General features: G+C 52.8%; 1 protein-coding gene across 2 annotated transcripts; it reads left to right on the top strand.

The window, feature by feature from the left end:
- The first annotated feature begins 29 nt into the window (after positions 1–29).
- TRAIP (TRAF interacting protein) lies at positions 30–20638 on the top strand. 2 transcript variants are annotated; one of them, XM_086755645.1, is made up of 15 exons: positions 30–185; positions 1285–1342; positions 2608–2691; positions 6541–6580; positions 9199–9326; positions 12045–12139; positions 12688–12801; positions 13730–13817; positions 15363–15452; positions 15667–15755; positions 16493–16648; positions 16849–16897; positions 17423–17548; positions 18094–18144; positions 19645–20638. In XM_086755645.1, exons 1-15 carry the CDS (start codon positions 88–90, stop codon positions 19774–19776), a joined length of 1398 nt encoding a protein of 465 aa, XP_086611771.1. In that variant the 5' UTR covers positions 30–87; the 3' UTR covers positions 19777–20638. The 2 variants fall into 2 exon arrangements, with proteins under 2 accessions (XP_086611771.1, XP_086611772.1); XM_086755646.1 differs by lacking the exons at positions 30–185; positions 1285–1342 and adding an exon at positions 2397–2522.
- Positions 20639–20788: the final 150 nt, after the last annotated feature.

Genomic DNA, 20788 nt, shown 5'->3' with positions numbered 1-20788 from the left:
AATCGCAGAGTGACGCGCGGCCTCTCCGGTGCCGGTACCGGTAGCGGGGCCTCGGGCCGGGGACACCCCCCCCCCCCCCCCCCGGCCATGCCCATCCGCGCCAACTGCACCATCTGCTCCGACTTCTTCGACAACGAGCGGGACGTGGCGGCCGTGCCGTGCGGGCACACCTTCCACCGCGCCTGGTGAGCGCCGGGGCCGGGAAACTGGCCGGGGCGGGGCGGGGCGGGGCGGGGGGGGGTGCTCTGGCCGCCGTGGGCTACCCCCGCCTCGGGCCGCGCCGCAGCCCCCTTCCCCCGCGGGACGCCGGGCTCCGGGTGCTGCCTCCCCGGCTCGGTTGCCGAGGGCGCTGCCGCCTGGCCCGGGCCGGCCCGGTTCCGTTCAGCCTGCGGCCTCCCCTCTCCGGGAGGGCCGGTGCCAGCCGCTCGCTCCTACGCGGGGCGGTTTTATCCGGAAGGAGCGGCGTTAAATTAGGAGCGAAGCCTCCCCAGGCGGTTTCATGCTTCGGCAAGTGTTTGTGCTGGAAGGAAGTGGCTCTTCCGCGGAAATAAATTCTGCGTGAGGGGAGGGAGCGGGCATTTGCTTTTCTGGCTAACGAACTCGGAGAGGGGCTGTCGCTCCCGGCTGCGACGGCGGCTTCTTAACCAGCTGCGCGGCTCGGGCTCGCTCTGAGCGACAACCGACGGAGGAGGGAGAGCTTCCAAAGGTAACCCGCCAGCTCCAGATTGTTACCCTGCTCCAAAAATAAACGTGACGTGATGGCTTGGTCGCAAAATGCGTTAGCAGCTCTCCCGGGGAGCCTGACGGGTTTGCGTTCATCGTCTCGGAGCAGGGAGCGGCCCGGTCTCCCTCACTCCACAGCTGCGTGTTCGGGGGAGCTGACCGAACCGGGGCTCTCTCGGCTGGTGTATCCTGATATAGCGGCTCTTGCGCTGCGCTGCGCGTGGATCCGCGCGCTCCTGCGAAGCTGCGGTTGTTCAAAGGCTCTCTCCCAGGGAGATCTGAGCTCTGTGAAAACTCTGCCCTGGTAAAGATAAGCTCGCGCGCTGAATTCGGCTGGGAATTGTCTCAGCAGCGAAGGAAGCGTGCACGTGCTGGAACATGGCGTTCTCGTTAGCTGCACCTCTGGACTAAATGTTTGTGTTTCTGTTTTTAGTTTGTCAAAAGGAGTCGCATCCTTCTGTTTCCTGGTGGGTTGCTGGGGTGGCCCTTTGGGGCAGTGCTCCTGGATTTTAAGGATTCACTGTCTTTTTTTTTTTTTTTTTTTTTCTTTTCCTTTCTCAGTCTCATCCAGTGGTTTGACACAGCACCCAGCCGGACTTGCCCCCAGTGCAGAATCCAGGTAAACCCGTCACCTCTGTACACATCTGTATTTCTATGCCATGATGCTCTGCTAAATGGCACGGGGGAGCCGTGGCCTGGGCCCGTGGTGACGCAAGGAAAAGGTTTGTGGTGCAGAGTGGAGAGAACTTTCTCTCCCCAAAAAATATCTCCCCAAAGGCTTAGAGGGTGTGCTCCCCTCAGCCACCTTTCTGATCACACGGGGTGCTCTGAGGGTGCCCTGCTGCTGCCCATGCTGTAGCTTCTCGAGAAAGGTTCTCTGCTCTGCAGCTTGTATTTAGGCCGAGTAAGTATTGGCATAATGATAGACGGGGCCGGAAGGGGTTAATCGGGACATCAGAGCTGCATTTCTCCAGTACCCTGCTGCTCGCCATCAGCCCGTTCTGCTGCGCGTTGTCCTTGTAATTGAGTCCTCGCTCCGCAGCGCTCCATCCTTTGCTGAGAAAAGCAAAGGCTGGGGAGGGAGGGAAGGATGTGCCCTGCTCCTGAGGTGGGAAGCCAAGGCTTGGCGATCTAGCGGCTTAATCAAGACCTAAACTTCTTTGAAGTCCCTTGTGTCACCTGCCTTGATGCTGGCAGCAGGTCTTGGTGTGTAGTGGCTGCGGGAGATGCTGCCTCGCCCTCAGATGTAGGTTTTTAGCCAGCTGCAGCTTGGGCTTGTTCTGCGCTCGTGCTTCTTTCTTCCTCTCAAGGTCTTGGCCCTTGTTCCTTCCCCAACTTGTTGATTCCCTCGGTTCTTCACTACCTCTTACATCTTTGGGTTACCATGGAGTTATCGCGAAATAACATCTTATGTAGCAGTAACTATGCAATTAGTTGGTGTCATGACTGTATATAATACTTAAAACACAAAGCTGTAACTGCATGGGGGAGGTGTGGAGAGCTATCAAATTCAATTACAGCACCTTCTGCCTGCAGAAAGCGGCACGTACTTCTGTCTTAGGATTTGGCACCGTGTTAGCTCGGCGTCAGCTGCTTGGGCCTTAGCTGCCAGAGAACAGACTGCGCTTGATTCAGAAATGCCTGAATCTTTCTGCTGCGGCTCAGGAGCTTGGCTGGAGTTGCACTCCCAAAACTGAGTGGGGGGTCGGCTGCTGTGCTGATGAGCCGAAGCAGAGCATCGTCGCTAATGGCGTCAAGCACGTGATCTGACTTGCCTTTCCTGGCCTTGTGACAAGATGGTACTTTCTCCCCCTCCGTCTGTCCTACGTATCTGTTGTGTTTCCACACCTGTGCACATCAGCCTCTTCTGTCTCCTGTGTTTAGGTCAGCAAAAGACACATCATCAATAAGCTGTTTTTTGATGTTGCCCTGGAGGAGCAGACAGCACCGGATGCGGAGACCTTGCAGGTAATTGACTTGGGGGGCGGTTCTTCTGTTGTGTGATGCTTCAGCAGCTTGGAAGTGTGGTCTGAGCTGCTGGTCCTCCACCAACGGCTCCTTCCTGCTTCTGATGTGCTCCTGTTGCAGACCTGCAGCACACCGGTGTCTCCTGCCTGCCTCTGTTCTCTTTTGGTCCTCACCCAGCCTCAGCTCTGTTGTAAGGAAGTCTCTGTCTGGTGGGTTAGAGTTCCCTCTGAGCAAATCTCCTGTGGAGACTCAGGAAGCCTACTTCATTGCTCTTCTTTATGGTTCTCCCCTTATCTGGAAACCTCCTGAAGCAGCAGCAGCAAATAAACATCCAACTGCTGCTCCTCCCTTGGGCCTCGAAACCTTGGGGATCAGGCTACAAAGCTTTTCCAAAAGGCAGGAGAAGGAACAGTCCCAAATGCAATGAACTGCTGCTGGTGTCTGTATCTCGTTTGTGTGTGAGTCCTGCTAACCCCTCTGGAAAGAAGGGGCTGTCAGAGGAACTGCCACCCCCTCCCTTCTCTGCAGGTGAGTTCGTTTGCACAGACTGTAAGGAAGTGGGGCGGAGTGGTGATAAAGTCTGGCTTTCCCAAGAGAAATTAGGAAGCTGCACCAGCGGGAGAGTGGACAGGGCTGGGGCCGGCTCCATGGGAGTGATCCTGGCTGGAGCTGGGGTGCGGGGTGATGTTCTCCAAGTGCCACCCTTGGGTGCGGAGAGCTGGGCTGAACGCAGAGTGGCTGTTCCGTGTTCTCCTCCTTTGTTTTGTGTGGATGAGGCAGGGCTCCTTATGTCTTGGAGTTATCTGTTCCAAAAAAAAAGTAATGGGCTGACCTTGGTATAATGGGATGCTTGTACTTTCTTGTGTTTAGAATCAGCATGTGCAGCAATTACCATAATTAGCAGTTGCCATGACAATGCTATATGTATATCGTATGTTTTTAAAATAAAGCCAGCCAGACTATGATGTGAGTAGCACTGTCATTCTCGAAGACCGCTAATAAAGACACTGGGGGCCAAAGTACGTGTGCCGAGGAAATGAAAAAGCATCTCTCGGCGCTTGAAGCTGTGTGCCCTAGAAGCAAGGCAATGGCTCCGAGCGGAGAAGCGTTGCGTTTGGTACATATTCGGATCTGTTCTCACAAGTGTAAACAGATGAGCGACTCAGAAATGGGTTGACTGGAGAAAATTGCCCTAGAAAAGCTTTCTGTTCCCTTTCACCCCCACCCTGGGATCTAAGATGGGTTCCTCCAGGCAGGCTGTGCTGAAGAGCTGCTTCCTTGCCCAAGGGCAGGACTGTGGCTGTTGCTCCTGAGCAACAAGCTTGATGGTCACTCATCATGCTCCTACAAAGTTTGTTGCGTGGCCGTCAGAGCAACATCTAGCCCTGAGTGGGCCGCTCTCCTAATGAGAGTGCCGAGGCCGCTATCTAATGGGAAAGAACCAAATATTTTCTGTGTAGATTGGCATAGTTTGTATGCGTATTTACTGCCGCGTGCACTGATTCAGGTTGTTGCTGGGCTGATGCTGGTTTGTCACCAGTTCTGTGTTGTATGCTGCCTTGTTTCTGGAGGACATGGAGCACCTTAAGAACATGGGTGGCCACCATGGGTGGGACTCAATGTCTGTCTAGACTGGAGTTCCGTCTGCGATGGAGTATCTGATTCTGGCTGGGGCAGCAGTTCAGCAAAGGTAACACATGGTGGGCCATCCCCAGACTCTTTAGAGCCTGAGAAAAGAATTGATGACAACCTCAGCCAGAAGTTATTTCACCTGAAAAAGCCCCCATATCCAGGGCTTGTTGCCAACCACTGCCTGTCCCTCTAAGAGCCTGGGCATCGAGTGGTACTCGGCTCTGTAATCAACTGGAGCTGGATCTGTGCAGCCCGCAGATGTCCTGAAATGAGTGTTTGGCCTCCTGCCATGAAAAGGCTGGACTGAGGCGAGGGAGCGTGCTTCGACGCGCTAGAAAGCAGAGCGCGTAGCTGTGGTCCGCTTGTTGTCTCAAGCCTGGGATGCTCTTCTGAGAACCAGCCTTATGCACCCAGTTGTAAGTGGTCGGAAGAGCTCCCTCATAATCTGAAACCTCTTCCTGTTGTTGCAGAATTACCCAAATTATCTTTTGGATAATTATTGCCTTTGGTGCTATTCCTCACTCTTGCTTCTGCTCTGAAATGTTTACGGTCAAAGGAGTGCCGGGGCTGCTTTGCTTCCCACCACCAGGCATGAGTTTCCTCTGGCTTGTTCAGAGGAAAAGGAAGCAGGAGGAGGAGGATTCCTGCCTGTAAATCTGCTGGGGTGGGTAAAAACCTGGGAAGATAGCTGTCTGTTTGTGGTCAGGATAAACTCTTTTGATCTTAGGAAAATGTGATCTTGTAACTGAGGCTGGCAGAGAGAGGAGAGCTTCTATGAGAGAAGTGAAAACTGGGAGCAGCCTTTAGGAGCTGTGTTGGAGGATGAGGGATTTCAGATTAAGTTGATGAATGAGGTAATGTTACATAGCTGCCTGCAATAGCCTGGAATTTCTTTGCTATCATGCTAATTAGCACATCTTGTGAGCTCACTAATCGTTCCTGAATAGGCCTCTGAGGAAGCTTCTCCAGAATAGTTCCTGCAGCAGAGTTAATTCCATGTCTGCCCTCCAGCTGTTGTCCCCCCCGGGGGCAAATCCAAGTCAGTTCTGCTAGGCTTTGCATTCCGTCCCTTCTGCTTACCGAGCTTTACATCCCATATTCTCTTTGCTGCCTTTATTGTCACTAGCAGAGTTTCGCTCTGGTCCCGTCAGATCCGTGGTCACTGCTGCTGCTATTCTCAGCTCAGATTTGCATGTAGCGTTCCGGGTTGCACAGATTTGTGCGCTCTGCTTCAGTACTGTGTTGGCATTTTATTGTGGTTTTATTCCACTGCAGTTCCTGCCTGACTTGTTATGTGCTTTCCTCTGCAGTTCTCCAACACAGGTTTTTAAGTCATCTTCTGTTGACTCTTTCCTGTATGTATTTCTCTCTCTAATTTTTTTATATATATATATACACACATATATATATTTATATATTACTCTTTTTTGTGACCTGTCTATACTTCCTTTGCCTATTTGCAAGTGTTCATAAGATGCATCACTTCATTATCTATAATTTACACTGTGGGGCATTTGCTACCTCTTTCAGATCCTTAATGAAGACTCTAGGCACATTTGACCTTCCCCAGACCCTTGTGCCATCCAGGACATGTTCTGCGCCCCCAGTTTGATATTGGGTTTATCGGTGATCTGTTCACAGCCATTCCACTGAGCTGTTAGCTCATATCAGCATCCTGGACTGCAGTGGCTCTAGCATCCATCAGAATGCTAGCTGGTGCCTTTTGATCATGCGCTCGGTTACCTTTTCAGACATTTGGACCTGCCCTCCTGTCTCCCACCTGCACCCCATTAAAGTTCGCTTCGGTTCAAAGCAAATTTCAATGCAGTTAGTCTGGCAGCATCCCTGCCTTATTGCCTTGTTTAGGTAAAACGTTACAAAAATTGTTCCTGTCTGATTTCCTGTGTTTCCCTGAGAGCCTTCCAAAATTATTCAGCTAAAGCAAGACGACTGACAGTGTGAGAAACACAAGGTTGACAAGGCTAAGACGAAACTGGGATCTTTTCTTCTCCCGCAGCAGAATGCCAGTTGGAGGTGCTCTTTGCGTTCCCTGCGATTGTACTTGCTGGTACCTCAGTGCTTGCTGTTACTGTGTTCCCTCCTTAGCACCTGGCCAGTGCAAATGTCCTGCTAAGAAACCTCTCAGGTCCTTTTAAGATCTGCCAAAAGCTCCTCTGTGGGGCGTTTCCTAATCGGGTTTTCTGTGTTGTGTTTCAGAATGAACTGGACAAGGTGAAGGCTCAGCTCTCCATGAAAGGTGAGTTCCAGCTGCTGGCGGGGGATCAGCAGCCCGCAATCAGCTGCTCCTGGCCTTGCCCAGGCGTGAGGAAGCCCTGTGCAGAGCCCACCCCTCTCTGAAGCCAAGGCTGTGGGGCAGGCTGCAAACTGTTTTGCTGGAGCAGCTTCTTCAGAGCTTTTGCTGAAGTGAGACCACCTAAAGCGTGCACAGAGCTTGTATGACAGAGCCAGTGCAGCCCCGCTCTGCTTTAACTGGGGAGCTCTCTGCAAGTTTAGAGACATATATGCATTTGCCCCTCTTCCTGATCATAAGCTACAGAATGGCCGCGCAGCTATATCTGGGGCAGGCTTGCTGAAAGCAAAACACTTGGTTTGCTCACTGGGAAACTCACAGCTGCATATGGCCAAGGCTCATTCCTTCTACCAGATGAGGGGGTAAAAGTGGTGCCCAAGCAGCAGTGGGAAGGGTTTGGATTTGTTTGGCTGTTGCAGTGCCACATGTGTTGTGCAAAGAGCAGACGGAGTTCAGTGTGTGCGCGCGCTTCCCTTTTCCCATCTTTAATTTTAGAGGATGTTTGAGGGAGGCAGGAAAAGCAAAAGCCCTGGAGAGTTGTCGATGGGTTTTAAGCATTGTCTGTAGGCAGCCTGTCATCAGAACATGAGTCATGAGCAGCGAAAGGAAAATGTCAGTCTGAGTGACAGAAATCCAAAGACACAGTAGCAGAAGGGAAAAAAAAACATTTTTAAAGAATGCTGGGGGCTCACCCACGCCCTGAAAGTCGTCTTTCCTCTGCCTTCCCCGTGTGCACGAGACAGACATGAATAGCCAGTAGATTGAGGATTCAGTCCTTAGCCTGAGAGCAGAATTGGACTGTCTGCACGTCTCTATTCTGAGGCCTGTTCTCTTGCCAGCTTGGTTGAGTTTAGTGACTTGGTAGAGAGCCAGATCTTCTGGGGAAGGTGGCTGGGATTCTTGCTAGGATGTTATCCAAGAAAAACTGATTGAAGGCCTGCTCATCTTCTCAGCTTCTGGTGAGTAGAGGTTGGGTTTGACATTCCCTGTCCCATTCTCTTTTCATATTGGAAATGAGAAGCTCCTTCCCACCTCCTGCCTCCTTTGCTGTGGGCACTCTGCTCTCTGGTGGTTCTTGTGTATAAATTCTTCACTTTAAAGATGTGCTTTGTGCTGCATGCTGGAGAGGAGCTGTGTAATTGCCAGTCTCTGATCAGCTTGCAAATGGCTCTAGAGGTGCAGAGCTCCGAGCAGACCCAGCAGGCTCTGTGGGAGGCACTCTGAATGAGCTGAAAACTCATTCCTGCAGCACGGGGAGGTTTGACTCCTGCCATCTGCCTCTGGGTAGCTAGGAACGGAGGAGGGGGAAGCCCTAACTCTTTTGGTGTTTCTGGTGCCCCTGCAAATGCAGGGGAACATCTCCAGGCTGTGCTGCCTCTGGTGAGGAAGGGTTATTCAGATCAATGGAGAAAGTGATTTGGTGAGGAAATCTTTATTTCTCTAGCCACCTGTGTGCTTCTGCTGGGATATGTTCCTCTCTTCTTCCCCAGTCCCACGTGGCTCTTCTGATCAAGCAGTGAAGCTGCACTGCTGGTCATGCTTCCATGGGATGTGGTGGCGCAGTTTGAAACTGGATTGCTTGCAAGGAGAAACAGCTTTTCAGAAAGGCACTGATTGGATCTCCACAGTTGTCAGGCTGGAGCCATGGGTGATTTTAGCAAAGACAGAAGATGCTGAGCTGAAGACCACCCTGCTCTCAGCAGGGTCAGATGCAGGGGTTGCTGCTTTCCCTTGCTACCCAACTGCTTTGAGCTTTCCAGTGATGCCAGCTGTTCCCTGTGTAGGTCTGTCAGCTCCTGATGGCTGTTGTTGCTTTGTGCGCTGTTCTTCCCTTGTCTCAACAAAACAAATTGAAATCTGGTGGTTTCCACCACCTTCTCTCTGGTGCTCAGACGTATGTGCTTTGTTCCTGGATTGCCTATGCGGGGAGGGACTGCAGGACTCAAAGGTCTGGTAACCTGCAAAAAGTGGGTGCTCTGGAGAAGCTACTTGAGCTGTTGCATGCCCTGTGAAGTTCTCGGTGCCCAGCAGAGCTCTGCTTTGCTGCCTCTTGCCCTTCGACGTAGGTGCTGTGGTGAGGGTAGTTGCAGCAGTGTGGTGGATCGCTGTACGCAGCTGCCTGACAGCCCCCTGAAGGGCTTCCCCGCACATAAGGCTCCGTGCGGAGAGGGTGGGCTCGGGGCTCAACTCTCCAGCTCGGTGTAACTCAAGAACACTTTTCTCTCTGCAAGCTTGGCTTTGAGAGCATGCAAGAGTTAAGATGCATCAGCTTAATGCTAGCAGGGCTGGCACTGGAAAGCTATTAAAAGGAACTTGTTATCTTTAGTAAAGAAAATCTTGAAGCCTGCTGGCACTGGGAGAAGCAATTGCTTAGTACAGACCCTGGTGCAGACAGCACTTAGGGAAATGGCTCTCTGCAGGAACGGCTGACTCCTAGCAGCCTGGAGCCTGAGACTGCAAGCAGCATCTCTTTGTTGTGCTCCTGCTGCTGTGGGGCAGCTGAAGTCTTGGTTACCAGGCCGTGACCTTTTTCTTTTTTTTTTTTTTTTTTTTTCCTCTTCCAGAGAAAGAAAAGCGAGAATGCCAGGCTGTTGTGGACGGGCTGAGGGATACTCTGGATGTGCGCAATGCCACAATAGAGTCGCTCCAGAAGGTGCTGGGAGAGACAGAGATGCTGTGCTCCTCTCTCAAGGTACCTTTCTCATCCCCAGCAGGACTTCAACACTAACCACTTCACAGCTGGTGTTAGTTTTGGTGAAGATCTCCGCAGGCCCTGCTAATAAAGACGTTGCGCTGGTGGGATTTTGGATCTGGTACCTCGAGACTCCTATCTCCTTGATCTCTGACTGACAGAATGGCAGCTTAGCGGGGTTTTCATTTTGGTTTTATTAATCTGAAGCGAGTGGTCTTGCTTGTCTCAAGGTCCCGAGTGCGCTCCACCTGGGGGTGATTTGGAGGTGTGAAAGGCAGGCCTGTGTCTTGCGTGCAAGTGGTTGCATGATCAAGGCAGAGGTGGCTGGAGTGGGAGAGAGATGCTAGCCCAGTCTGGGGGCTGTTGGCTGAGCCTTGCTAACAAAGTGGCAGCGCTGATCATAAAGGTAGCAGCGCGAACCGAGAGTGGGAGCTGGCCCCAGCGCCCTGTTGCCAAAACACTGGCTCCCCACAGTAGAATGTTGTTCTGAAATGGGCTTAGGCCAGGTGGGATTCAAGGAAAATTAGTTTCTTAGTTTGACTGGGGGAGAAATCAAACTGAAATATATGGAGGAGGAGTTGCAAGCTTCAGCTGAGTGGGATTTGATCCAGCTAACTCTCCTGTCTCTGTTGTGTTGCCAGGCCTTTCCTTTGGTTAGGTTAGTAATGTGTAAAGTCCAGGGATCAAATATTCCTGTTGTGTTTCAGCGTGCAGTGACTCAGTGTGTAGTCATGTACTGTGCGTAAACAGCGAGGGGAAGAGCAGGAGCTGCTTTGTTGGGATGTCTTGTAGTGAGCAGAACAACTTCGCCTTGCTGGTGGGGCTGAGGTGAGCGGTCTCCACAGTGTAAAGATGACGTGCTTGTTACAAGAAGATGGGGTTCAGGCAGGCGGGGTTGTGAGCTGCAGGAAAGAGGTCAACCGCACTTCCCAAGATCTCTGCCCCTTGGAGTACAGGTCTGACCCAACAGCCTAAACTGCATCATGTTCCTTGACCTGCAAGGCCAAGTGGCCCAGGAGGAGCTTGTAGATGGGTTGAGGGGTTGTCTTGCTGTGTGGCATCTGCAGCTGGGCTCTTCCTGAGAGGAACCAGTCCAGGAGGTTTGTTTTTTGGTTTTTTTGTTTTTTTTTTTTTGCCTAATTGTGGGATTATATCCAATCTCCTGGGGTATAAAGGCAGCCTAAGCCTGTGCCATGCCAGAGGTGCTCCTGGGATCCCAGATGTACCAGTGGCAGGATACTTCCAATGCTCCCTACTCCTATGGCTGTGGAAGCTGGTCCTTGCTGCTCAACTCAACATCTCTGCACTTGGTTTTCCTGCCTTGGCACCTCAGGAGAAGGCTCGGTGGTTTTCTTGCCCGGGGCAAAAATCCTCTGTGGATGCTTAAGTCCTTTTAATGAAAGCTGGGCAGGGCAGAAGGATTAGGGACCTGGAGGTATCTCTTCTGTGGTGTACGGGCTTTCTCGGCTGAATGCCAAGTGCTGTCTTATACTGCATCATTAAAGATTAAAGCACTAAACTTCTGCAGTGAAAATAACAGGCTTAACTAGCTGTGACGCAGGTCAAGCCCACAGGCTGCGAGCCCTTCCCGTCTTCTGCTAGCACTATCTGCTGCTGCTGAACCTTTGTGAGAGTTTGTTGCTGTTTCAGGCTGCCTTAGGCTAGGGACATTGCTCCAACCTGGCGCAAAATGCTGCTTTGGGGCTCCAAAGCGTAGAAGGCTCTGGTTAGCAAGAGCAAAAGATGGGCTCTGTTTAAGCAAGAGCAGTGCTTGAGCCTTTCCCCCTGCAAAGTCCCGCCTGTTTCATAGCTCTTTGGTTTCTGTGGCAGGAAGCGGATAAAATCATAGAATCTTAGAATGGTTTGGGTTGGAAGGGACCTTCAAAGGTCATCTAGTTCAACCCCCCTGCAAGGAGCAGGGACTTCTGTGTGGAAAGGAGCATTACGAGGCGATAGCCTTTGGCCAGGCCTCTCCCTGGAGTCAGCACGGTGCTGAAAGCAGGCCCAGAGCCTTCTGAAGGCGCTGTGCGAGGTGCCCAGGCACACACAAACCTAGACAGCACAGATGCGTTGGAATGGTGCTAATTCAGACCAGCTTTCCCCTGTCCTCTGCCACACTGCAGAGCTGTGCTTTTTCAGCTCAGCTGAGGTTTGCTGCTGCTGCTGCCTGCTACTGGAGAGCCTGGAAGGGTGATAGCTGCAATGGCCAGGTGGGTGAGGGAACTGTCTGGGTGGGCTTCTGGTTTGGCTGAAGTCTCCCAGAAGAGACCCCACTCAGCGTTCCTATTTATACTCCAAGCAGCTAATGGTGAGGAGAACTGGGGGGCTGAAGCAAAGGGATCAGCTGTGCATGGAGGAGAAAGCGATCGCAAGGTTTGCTTGCTGTGGACTCCTTTGCTTTCGAAAAACAAATTGTTGCTGTGGACAGGGTACTGCGCAGCCCTGCGAACGCTCCCAGCAGAAAGAAGGCTGCGATGCAGTCTCAGCGCCAGACTTGTCTTGTGATTAGCGCTGAGATCCTGCTGCGCTAGCAAGGAGCAGAGCTAGGGGTGCAGTGGGGAGGGAGCTAAACTCTCCGTAATCCTGGGCTGCTGAGGTGGTGATAGCATTAAGAGCCAATGTACGCTCCCAGCTGCCCGCAGTGCGCATAAGCCAGGATGTTTCTCTAACAATCCCTGGAGCCTTTCTAACGGTCTGCATGCGCTTGCTTCTCTGCAGAAGCAGATGAAATTCCTGGAGCAGCAGCAGGAGGATAACAGAAGTTCAAAGGAGGAGGCCCGCCGACTGCGAAACAAGCTCAGAACCATGGAGCGGTGAGATCCTGGGCTCTCCCCGGGCCTTGCAGGCTGGGCTGCGTGCCTCTCCCCTCCTCAGAGAGGGAGGGAGGGGTCCTGCTGTGCCTGGTTGCCTGTCTGTGTTCTTGCCTCCACTATGTTTCCAGGCAGCTGCTCTCCCTAAACAGCAGCAGGGCACGGTACTGTGTGCACACTGGCCTCATCTCCAGTGCTCCGAGCGTGGCTACGTGCCATTCCTGGTATCAGAGGATGCTGGGGCAGAATCCCAGCTCAGTCAGCCACAGGGCTGTAGGGCCTAAGAGCTGGGACGTCAGCCCCATGTGCAGTCTGTGTGTACAGCTGTCTCTTCTCTAGTCTGTTTGTATCGTGCTACTCTTCCTTAGCAAAAAGCCCTGTTTGTGGTGGGGCAGTTGTCTCTCTTCCACCACAACATCCAGAGTGCCTGTAGCAGGAACTTAGGCTACACCAGCTCCTTGGGGGGAAGCAGGGCTCCATCTCTTTCCTGGCTCTGTTTGTGAATCATGAGCTGAGGGTACTTTTTTTAAATTTTTTTTTATTTTGTGCAGGATTGAGCTGTTGCTTCAGAGCCAGCGCCCCGAAGTGGAGGAGATGATCAGAGAGATGGGAGTTGGGCAGGCAGCGGTGGAACAGCTTGCAATCTACTGTGTCTCACTGAAAAAGTAGGTGCTGTGGGCTTGGCACAGCCAAATTCTGCTGTCCTGGGTGTGCCCAGGGAGAACCCTCTGCTGAGTACTGGCACACAAGCTCTGCAGGGCTCTTGCCGCTTCTTAGGGCCTCCACTGGATTTTGACTGACAGATCTTGGGGACATAGATTGGAGCCTGTCACACTGAACTGTTCCTGTTGTCACTCTAGTGACATGCGTGTCACCATGGAAACTGTCTCCTGAATTGTCAGTGCACCTGTGAGTGAGGTGATGCTTATTATTCCCTCTCTTCTCCTCCGGTGCCCAAGGGGAAATGAGTGGATGAGGGGCTTCGGGTTGTACCCTCTGCTGCATTGCACTGTGCAGCTGTGGCCTCGAGCGCTCTTTGGCAAGGCGAATCTGCCGTGCTGCCCTCCCCTACCTGGAAATCCATCTGGTCCTACTGGGCAAAACCACAGCCTGTTAAGGTCCCTTCTGATGGCAGCTGAATAATTGCAGCTTTGATACAAAGCTGTAATGAGGCGAGTGTCCCTGCGGTGTAATTGGGAATGAATGTGCACGGCCAATAGTGTGAAGTCTCTGGAAAAGTCACTTAAAGCAAGGTCCTCTATTTACTGCCAGCATGGAGGCTTCTCTGTCTGTCTTTTCCACTGGCAACTGAAATGTCTCTGGATCTGGTTTCTGTTTTGCTGATGGATTCTGTTCATGCCCTGCTCTCAGGCATGGTATCCTCTGCAGCTTTTTTCTCCCCCGTGGTGTAGCAGTATGTTTGACACGCTGCTGGTACACTCAGCTCTGCTCCCTAAAGTGCTTTGTGTCTCCCAGGTTTTTCTCTGGTGGCTCTGCAGTTGCAGAGCTTGAAATTAAGGGTCTTGGCTTGTCTCGGAGAAGTTCTAGCTCAATCCTCTTACAAACAGCATGACTTTCCTGGTCTTTTTGCAGGGAATATGAAAACTTGAAGGAGGCTCGGAAGATCTCTAGTGAGATGACAGAGAAGCTGAAGAAGGAGCTGTTTTCTGTCAATAGCAAGGTAAAGGAAGCCAGGGTGACATCTGGTCTGAAGATCCCTGTCAATAACTGTGGCCCAGGCCCTCTGCAGTGACCCCCGCCCACGCTGACCACTGCTTGGGTAGTAGGGTGGTGTGGAAGTGTCAGGCTGGGGTTCCTGGGTCAGGGTGTGATGCTGTGGTGAGTGAGCGGCTCAAGGGCCGTTGTCAGGAGGGCAGTCTCTGGAGACACTGCTGGGGCAGCGTGTTCAGAGCCAGCAGCAGTTTGGCAGGGAGCCTGAGCTGGAAAATAGCAGTGTGCAGGTGCTCTGCTGCTTCCACCGGGCTCTGGAAGCAGCACTGCCTTCATCCTGCCACACTGCTGAGCGTGAGGTAGCTCAGCTGCGAGCCCCTTACTGGTTCAGAAGTGGGTCCCTAGGGAAGGTGGGAAGGGGTTTGGAGCCAGCACCAGTTGAGCAGGGCTTGGCCCTGGCATGGCACAACCACAGTCACACCCAGCCTGAAATGGGCCACGGCTCCCACGCGATGCTGGGCCCAGGCAGGAGAGGTCCCTGAGGTAGGCGGCTCTGCACAGAGCCTATCTGGGCTGCTCCTGACCTGGTGCAGAACCTGGAGCTGCTGAAATGCCTGTATTGCTGTGCTCCTGCTGTGCCCCAGGCCTGGCTGGGCTCTGTTAGCTTGGGTTGGGAATTGCTTTCTGTCAGTTTTGGTAGCAGGTCCCCGTGAAAAATGTGTGTGTGTAGCCTTGGTCTCCAAGGCACAGGTGTTCCCTGGGGCATGCCCGCCTCCAAGCTCACAAAGTGTGAGACTGTGGGTGGATTTGGTCTATTTTTGTTACCTGACCAGAGCTGTTGCGGTCCCCTCAAATGGAGAAGGAGGTGCTCAGATTGCTGTGCTGCTCCCCAAGTGAATTAACCCCCTGTGCGAGGTGCTGCTGCTGGAATCAGCCTGATTCCGGCTGAGTGGGTGCCAAACTGCAATCACCGGCTCCGGTCAGGAGTATGCGAGTCAGTGCACTCAGCGCTCCAGGCTCGGCTGACGGAGAGCTGACTGTACTGACGCTCTGTGGGCTGGCCCAGACTCCTGAACCCACAGAAGTCTCTCATGTGGTAGCAGTCCACTTCTCGACCCCCTGCTCCTGGCATGCTTTCCTGTTGAATCAGGCTTGTCCGTGTGCCGTACTGCTGATGCACAGCCATCCTCCAGCCTGTGGTTTGCAATTCCTCTGCTCTGGTGTGTCCAGAGTCCTGCAGGAATTCGGAAGGCAGCCACCAAGTGTTAGAGCAGGGAAAAGCTGTCACCGTCAGGCAGAAATGCTCAGGAAATGCTCTGGGAAGGTTTGTGTTGGGCTAGCAGCACTGGAGGTCCCTCTGCAGGCGGCTTGAGGGAATGGACAGGCACGGGATTGCTCTGATACAGGAGAGATTGGTCAGGCTGCCACAGGAAAACCGAGCTTTGGAACAGGGGAAAGTAGCATCTGCTGCAGAGCGTACTGTTCTCGGGGGATCCGTACTCTCCCTTACCTGTGTGCTATAACCACTCTGCTCTTTGGGGTGTTTGTTCTGCAGCTGCAGAAAACGGTTTCAGAGTTAGAGAAGACAAAGGAGGAGTTAAAAAGCACCCAGAAGGATCTGAAGAATGCGGACAAAGAGATCTTGGTGAGAATATCCTTCCATCGTCTGCAGTAACTGGCAGCTGGCCATGGCCTGCATCTGCAAAGCCAGGAGTTATGCTGGCTTTTGCTCAGTGATGGTTACCCAGCCCACCTTACCTCTCATGTGCTCCACCTGATGCTGACTTATGGAAAAGGGCCAAAGTATCTGCTACTAAATCTTTCCTTATATTGCTGTCTGCTTTCCCTCCTCCCTCCAGAGTTTAAAGAAGAAGATAGACATCCTTCAGGATACTCTGAAAGTGCCATCTGTAACCAGAGAGACACTCAGTCGACTAGTCTTTGAAAGGTTAGCAAAGTGTATCCTCAGATCCAGGCTGAAGTTGGAGATAGCAGGTCCAAAGTAAGAGTTGACAGTTGAACGACCTGGCGAGGCAGATATGTGCTAGTCTGGCTGGCATCACAGAGTGCGATCGTCTTGCTCCTTGTGTCCTATTTGGAATTTTTTTTTTTTCTTGTTGCTGACAAGATGGTGTTTGATTTGCCTGGAAAAGTGTTGGTTTTGCAGGGTTTGGGTCAGGATGGGATGGAAGAACAGGCTAGGTTTTGACAAACTCTTCGCCACTATGTCCTGCCAGGGAAATATCCCTAAAGCTGCTTTACCAGTTGCCCCGGAGTTGGCCGTCCAGTGAGCAGGCCTTGGCGTATGGGGACCAGAGATCATTGCAAGGCAGAGGAACCTAGCCTGGAGAATGACATTTTATCAAGTCCTTTCTTACAAGGAGCCTGTGTTAGCAAACTGAGTTGTGTCCACAGAGCAACAGCATGCCAGTGTGTTTCCCTGGGCTCAGGGTGCTGCTGTTACAGCACAGGCCAGTTGAGGGTGAACAGCAGTTCTGGGGCATTGACTCTAAGTTCTGGGATTCGGATTGTCCTTTCTGTTCCTTGTAAGCAGAAGGAGGCTCTGATCCTGGTCCCACTGCTGTCTTGTCACTCAGTAGTGTAGCTTGTGGCTCCATCTTCCTCTTGTCTGCTGGGTGGCAGGCGGCGGCCTCCCAATGGCTGACGCTTTGCATGGTCTTGCAGCCCCGCTCCTGTGGAACTGCGGCACCCGAAGCTCCACCGCCCGGCCCACAGCGATGAGATCAATCTCGATGCTACTTTTGATGTGGACACCCCTGAGCCTCAGCCCTGCAGATCTTTCTCCAGCCCAGCAAAAAGGCAGAAGTTGGATAAAAAGCTGTGAGTTTTCCCTCTTCTTTCTGCTTCTAAAGGAGATCAAAGTCTTACTTCTTTGGAAGTTGCTGTGTGAAATCAGATAGCTCTCCAGCTGCCTGATGTCGTGCTGCAAGTTTCGTCATCATTTGCTTGGCCTTGTCTGTCCTTGCCAGCTCCAGTTGAACAATGAATCTCTGCTGATTTGCTGCTTGGGCTTCTTACAGGCCTCCTGTGGTAAATCTGGCAAAGAAAGTTCTGAAGGAAACAGTGGAGGTAAAAGGAATAATCTTGATTTTTCTGTATCGCCTCTTTGATTCTGCTCTTAATAAGCTTGGGATAAAGGGCCCATTTTCTCCATGTAGGAGACGCTGTTACTGTAGCCTGGCCTGTCTGTAGAGCCACAGTAGATGCTTCAAAGTGCTTTGCTTGACAGTCTCCTAGAAACACTGTATTGCTGCCTCAGGCCTCCTAGAATTGGGCAAGAGAAGGACAGTGGGGACATGTTCTTCGTGCTGATGATCCTGCCTCAGATGTGCTTGGCAAACACAATGTGGGGCTGACCACAAGGGCTGTGGGGCTGTTCTCCCGGGCTTGCTGGGTGCGATGTCCTGCCTCCCAGGTGCTGCTCCACATGAGCTCCGGTGGGAGGTTTGAAGCTGCTCTTCTTTGGCCTGACGTGTGGTACAGCAGCAACTGTTACCCTAAATAGCTGTCAGTATTATTAGTACTGCCTGTATGTGGGCTAAATTCAACAGATCATGCTGGTTAAAGGGCTTTTCTCATTATTTTGTGGGACAGAACTGGGCAGATGATCTGGAGGATGATGCTCTGAAAGGACTCTTGCCAGCATTCATCAGGAACTCCGTTCTCTCCAAGAAGCCATTGTCGGGTAGCTTGCTGGGTCCGCACAAGAACACAGGCACTGTAAGTATGACTGTCCAGTTGGTCAGCTTGCCAGAGCTGGCACTGCACACCTCTGTCCTGAAGTGACCCTGCAGGAGGAAGCAAATGAGGCCTCTACCTTGCCACATACGGTGCGTGGAAAATAAATCTTGGAGCGTGACCTGGCTGCTTCCCAGTCCTGCAGAGTTCCAGGGATGACAGATGCTCATTCCCTTCCTGGCAGCAGACTAAATGGCCCTCCATGTCCCATTCCTCCACCTTCTTGGAGCTCTGGGTATTTTCCTTGGGTTCCTCAGTCCCAGTGACAAAATCCTAAGCCTTGCTGTTGCTTGGAAGCCTCAGCTTACTTCAGAAAGCACCCAAGATACCCAGACTTCACTAACACCTTTGAGTCTGTCTTTTTCCAAAGGTGAGGGCTTAACACAAATATTGAGTGTTTCCAGGTGCTTGTCACCCTTCCGCAGGAGCTGTGGCCTGCAAGGCTCCCCCGTCCCCATCACGGACACGAGGAGAGGTAGCCAAGGCTCTGTGCTGCTGTTCCAGGCTCATTTCTTTCTCTCTCCTAGGTGAGGACGGGCTATGATGGCTTGGGAGGCAGAACAAAGTTCATACAGCCTGTATCCTTTCCTGCAGCTCGCATGGCAGTAGCCATGCTGTGGGGACCTCATCTCTGTTACTCCTCTTTGGTCTCAGCCATCTTGGGATATCGTGCCCCCCAGCCAACAAAAAATGGGCTGGGACCCTCAAGGAACCATCAGATTTCTCTCTATCTGACTCCAAACAAGTCTGCGCTCAGCAAAGGCATCAAGGGCCTGAAGTTGCTGAGAGCATTATCAGTGGTGGCTCATTCAGAGAAGCTTATCAATTAGAAATCAGGACAGTTTGCGGGGACTGCCTGTGCCCTTGGGATCTCTGAGCAGCAGCGTAGCACAGCCTCTTCCTGGCTGCGTGCCTGCACAGCCAAAGCCTTCGTTCCTGCGGGATGCTGCTGCTCCACCTTGCCTGTCCCGGTGGGGAGCGGCTGGGGAGCTGCTCTGACTCATGTTTCCCAGGTAGGAGCAGTGTCCTCTCTCTCCCCTCAGAGGCTGCCCCTCACCTACCGTCCCCAGGCAGTGCTTTGAGGGGTGTGTGGTGCACCTGTGGCTCTGACTGCTCTAGCTCCTGGTGCTGGTTTTAAGGGTGGGTTTTTGGCTCTTTGTAGAAAACCAGGAGGCTGAAGCAGAGAAGGAGTGATGAGCTGGAAGTCGTCACCTGCTGGAAGCCTTGGGCTGCTGCTCCTGTGGCCTCACTATGGCAGGATGGAGGTACTGAATGGCAGGGAGATGCTGCCAGCCTGAGGTGCGTGGAGACGGTGGGCACCCATCCCAGTGCTACCTCTCACACGTGGGCGATGGAGGAGCAGCTCATCTCTCTAAGCCTGAGTGCCGCAGGTGTCCTGGGTTGTGTCCAGTTCTGCTGGTGTGGCCTGTGAATGACTGGACAAGGCTTTTTACAGCTCAGTGATGTTTAGTTTCTGCCCCTTCTGCGTCTCTGAAGATTTGTATGATGCCGTATGAGTTGAAAGGGACTTGCTGCTCCAAGGACTCTTCCTCTGGGTTTGCTCTGCCTTGGGAGGCTGCAGGCTCTGGCTGTTGTGCCTTTCCCTGCCCCACAACATCGTGGCTCTGGCATGCAGGGAAGGTCTTGAAGCTCTGATAGATAACAGGTTGTCCAGAGAGGCGGTGGATGCCCATCCCTGGAAACATTCCAGGCCAGGTTGGCCGGGGCTCTGAGCAACCTGCTCTGGTTGGGGACGTCCCTAGGTTGGACTGGATGGGCTTTACAGGTCCCAACCCTAACGATTCTGTGATTCATGGTATGCTTAAATGCTGTTTTGTGTGCGAAGGGGTAGCATAGGAGTGGGAGGCATCCCTTGACTCGTGGGACAGGAGCGCGCCTGAGCTCTGCTGCTGTGAGTAGGGGGCAAAGCCCAGCCTGTCCTGCAGAGCAGGGCTTTTTTGGACGCAAATGTGCGGCTAGGTCGCAGGTCTGTGGTTCAGGCTAGTCTGCAGCAGGGATTGGATCCCTTGTGTCCCCAAGGCCTTGGTCTGTGCTTTCCTTGACCGTTTTACCTCCAGACAAATCTGGCAGAAATCCGCCCGTTGGCAGCAAGGAGCAAGAAGAAGAATGTCTCCAGGCCTGTGTCTGCGGCTCCCTCTGCATCTTCCTCCAGCAGCAGCCAAGCCAGACTGGACAGCTTTCTGCAGTGAGAGCCCCCTGCCTTCCCGAGGAGCGGCCGGGCAGGGCAAGCGCAGGGCAGAGCGTGCTCGCCCGGAGCCTGGCACGAGGCGATGCGCAACCACTGCTGTGCCAGGGGCTGCTGTTTGCAAAGCACCGATGCCACGTTGTGGGCAAGACAGGCTGCCCTGGGGAGGATTCTGGCCTTGCAGCAAGCCCACAGGAGACCAAGCCTCTGGCAAACGCTTGGACTGATTTACTCCCCTCATTTTACCCCTCCTTCCTTTTTTTTTTTTTTTTTATGCAGAATAAACAGTTTTCTCTCAAGCTAGAGGTGCGGGAAGGGTATCTGGGATGTCAGCCTGGAGCCGGAGCAGGGAGAGGGGACTCTATACCTGCTGTAAATAGTTCAAAGAAAGTTTCCTGGAAAAAGAAAAAGTGCAGAGGGCAGAGCAGCCCTGGCCCACCTTGTTGCAGGGTTGTCTGCACGTTTATCATCAAATTGATCGGCTTCCCTCTGTAGCAGGGCCTCTGTGGGCTGGGAGACCCACAGGCGAGCCTGGGGGATGCTCTGCCCTGGTTTGGGCTGCGGTGTCCACTACGGTTTTGTGGGCTTGGCAGTGAAATCGCTGACTTGGGGAGAAGAATCTTGGAAATCACCCCCCCTCCACCCCGCTTGGAAACGGCATCGGTGTGCTGATGTGTCCTCTGTTCTCAGCATGTGTTGGTGTGAAACTCGTTTGTATGAATTTCTGTTTTCTTAAAATGAGATTTTAGGGTTTTCTTGTTCTTTTTATAACTGGCCTGCCTTGTGATTTGAGGGTTTGGAAGGGCCTGAAGAGGCGCTGGGGCCTGTCCCCCTTCAGGGAAGGGGGAAACCTGAGTTATTCAGCTGGAGAGGTGGGGCAGGAGCTCCCCTCTCGCCCCGTGGCTGGTGGGGCACCTCGCTACAGAACTTTGTCCTGTGCCGTTTGTGATGTCTCCTGCTTCAGCCTGGAAACCTCAGCACCTGGGCTGGCTGAAAATGTGGCATTAGGGAATAAA

This window comes from Chlamydotis macqueenii, chromosome 10 (genome assembly GCF_036417535.1).
Source record: "Chlamydotis macqueenii isolate bChlMac1 chromosome 10, bChlMac1.mat, whole genome shotgun sequence".
Taxonomy (NCBI): domain Eukaryota; kingdom Metazoa; phylum Chordata; class Aves; order Otidiformes; family Otididae; genus Chlamydotis; species Chlamydotis macqueenii.
Note: the sequence above shows the minus strand (reverse complement) of the source record. Positions and strands in the feature narration are given on the sequence as shown.

What these genes read in the sequence shown, in the direction of transcription:
- TRAIP (XM_086755645.1), top strand. Translation starts at nt 88, where the DNA reads ATGCCCATCCGCGCCAACTGCACCATCTGCTCCGACTTCTTCGACAAC. An exon ending in GGCTCAGCTCTCCATGAAAG is followed by an intron (nt 6,581 to 9,198) that starts GTGAGTTCCAGC and finishes TTCCTCTTCCAG; the next exon opens with AGAAAGAAAAGCGAGAATGC. An exon ending in GAACAAAGTTCATACAGCCT is followed by an intron (nt 18,145 to 19,644) that starts GTATCCTTTCCT and finishes TTTTACCTCCAG; the next exon opens with ACAAATCTGGCAGAAATCCG.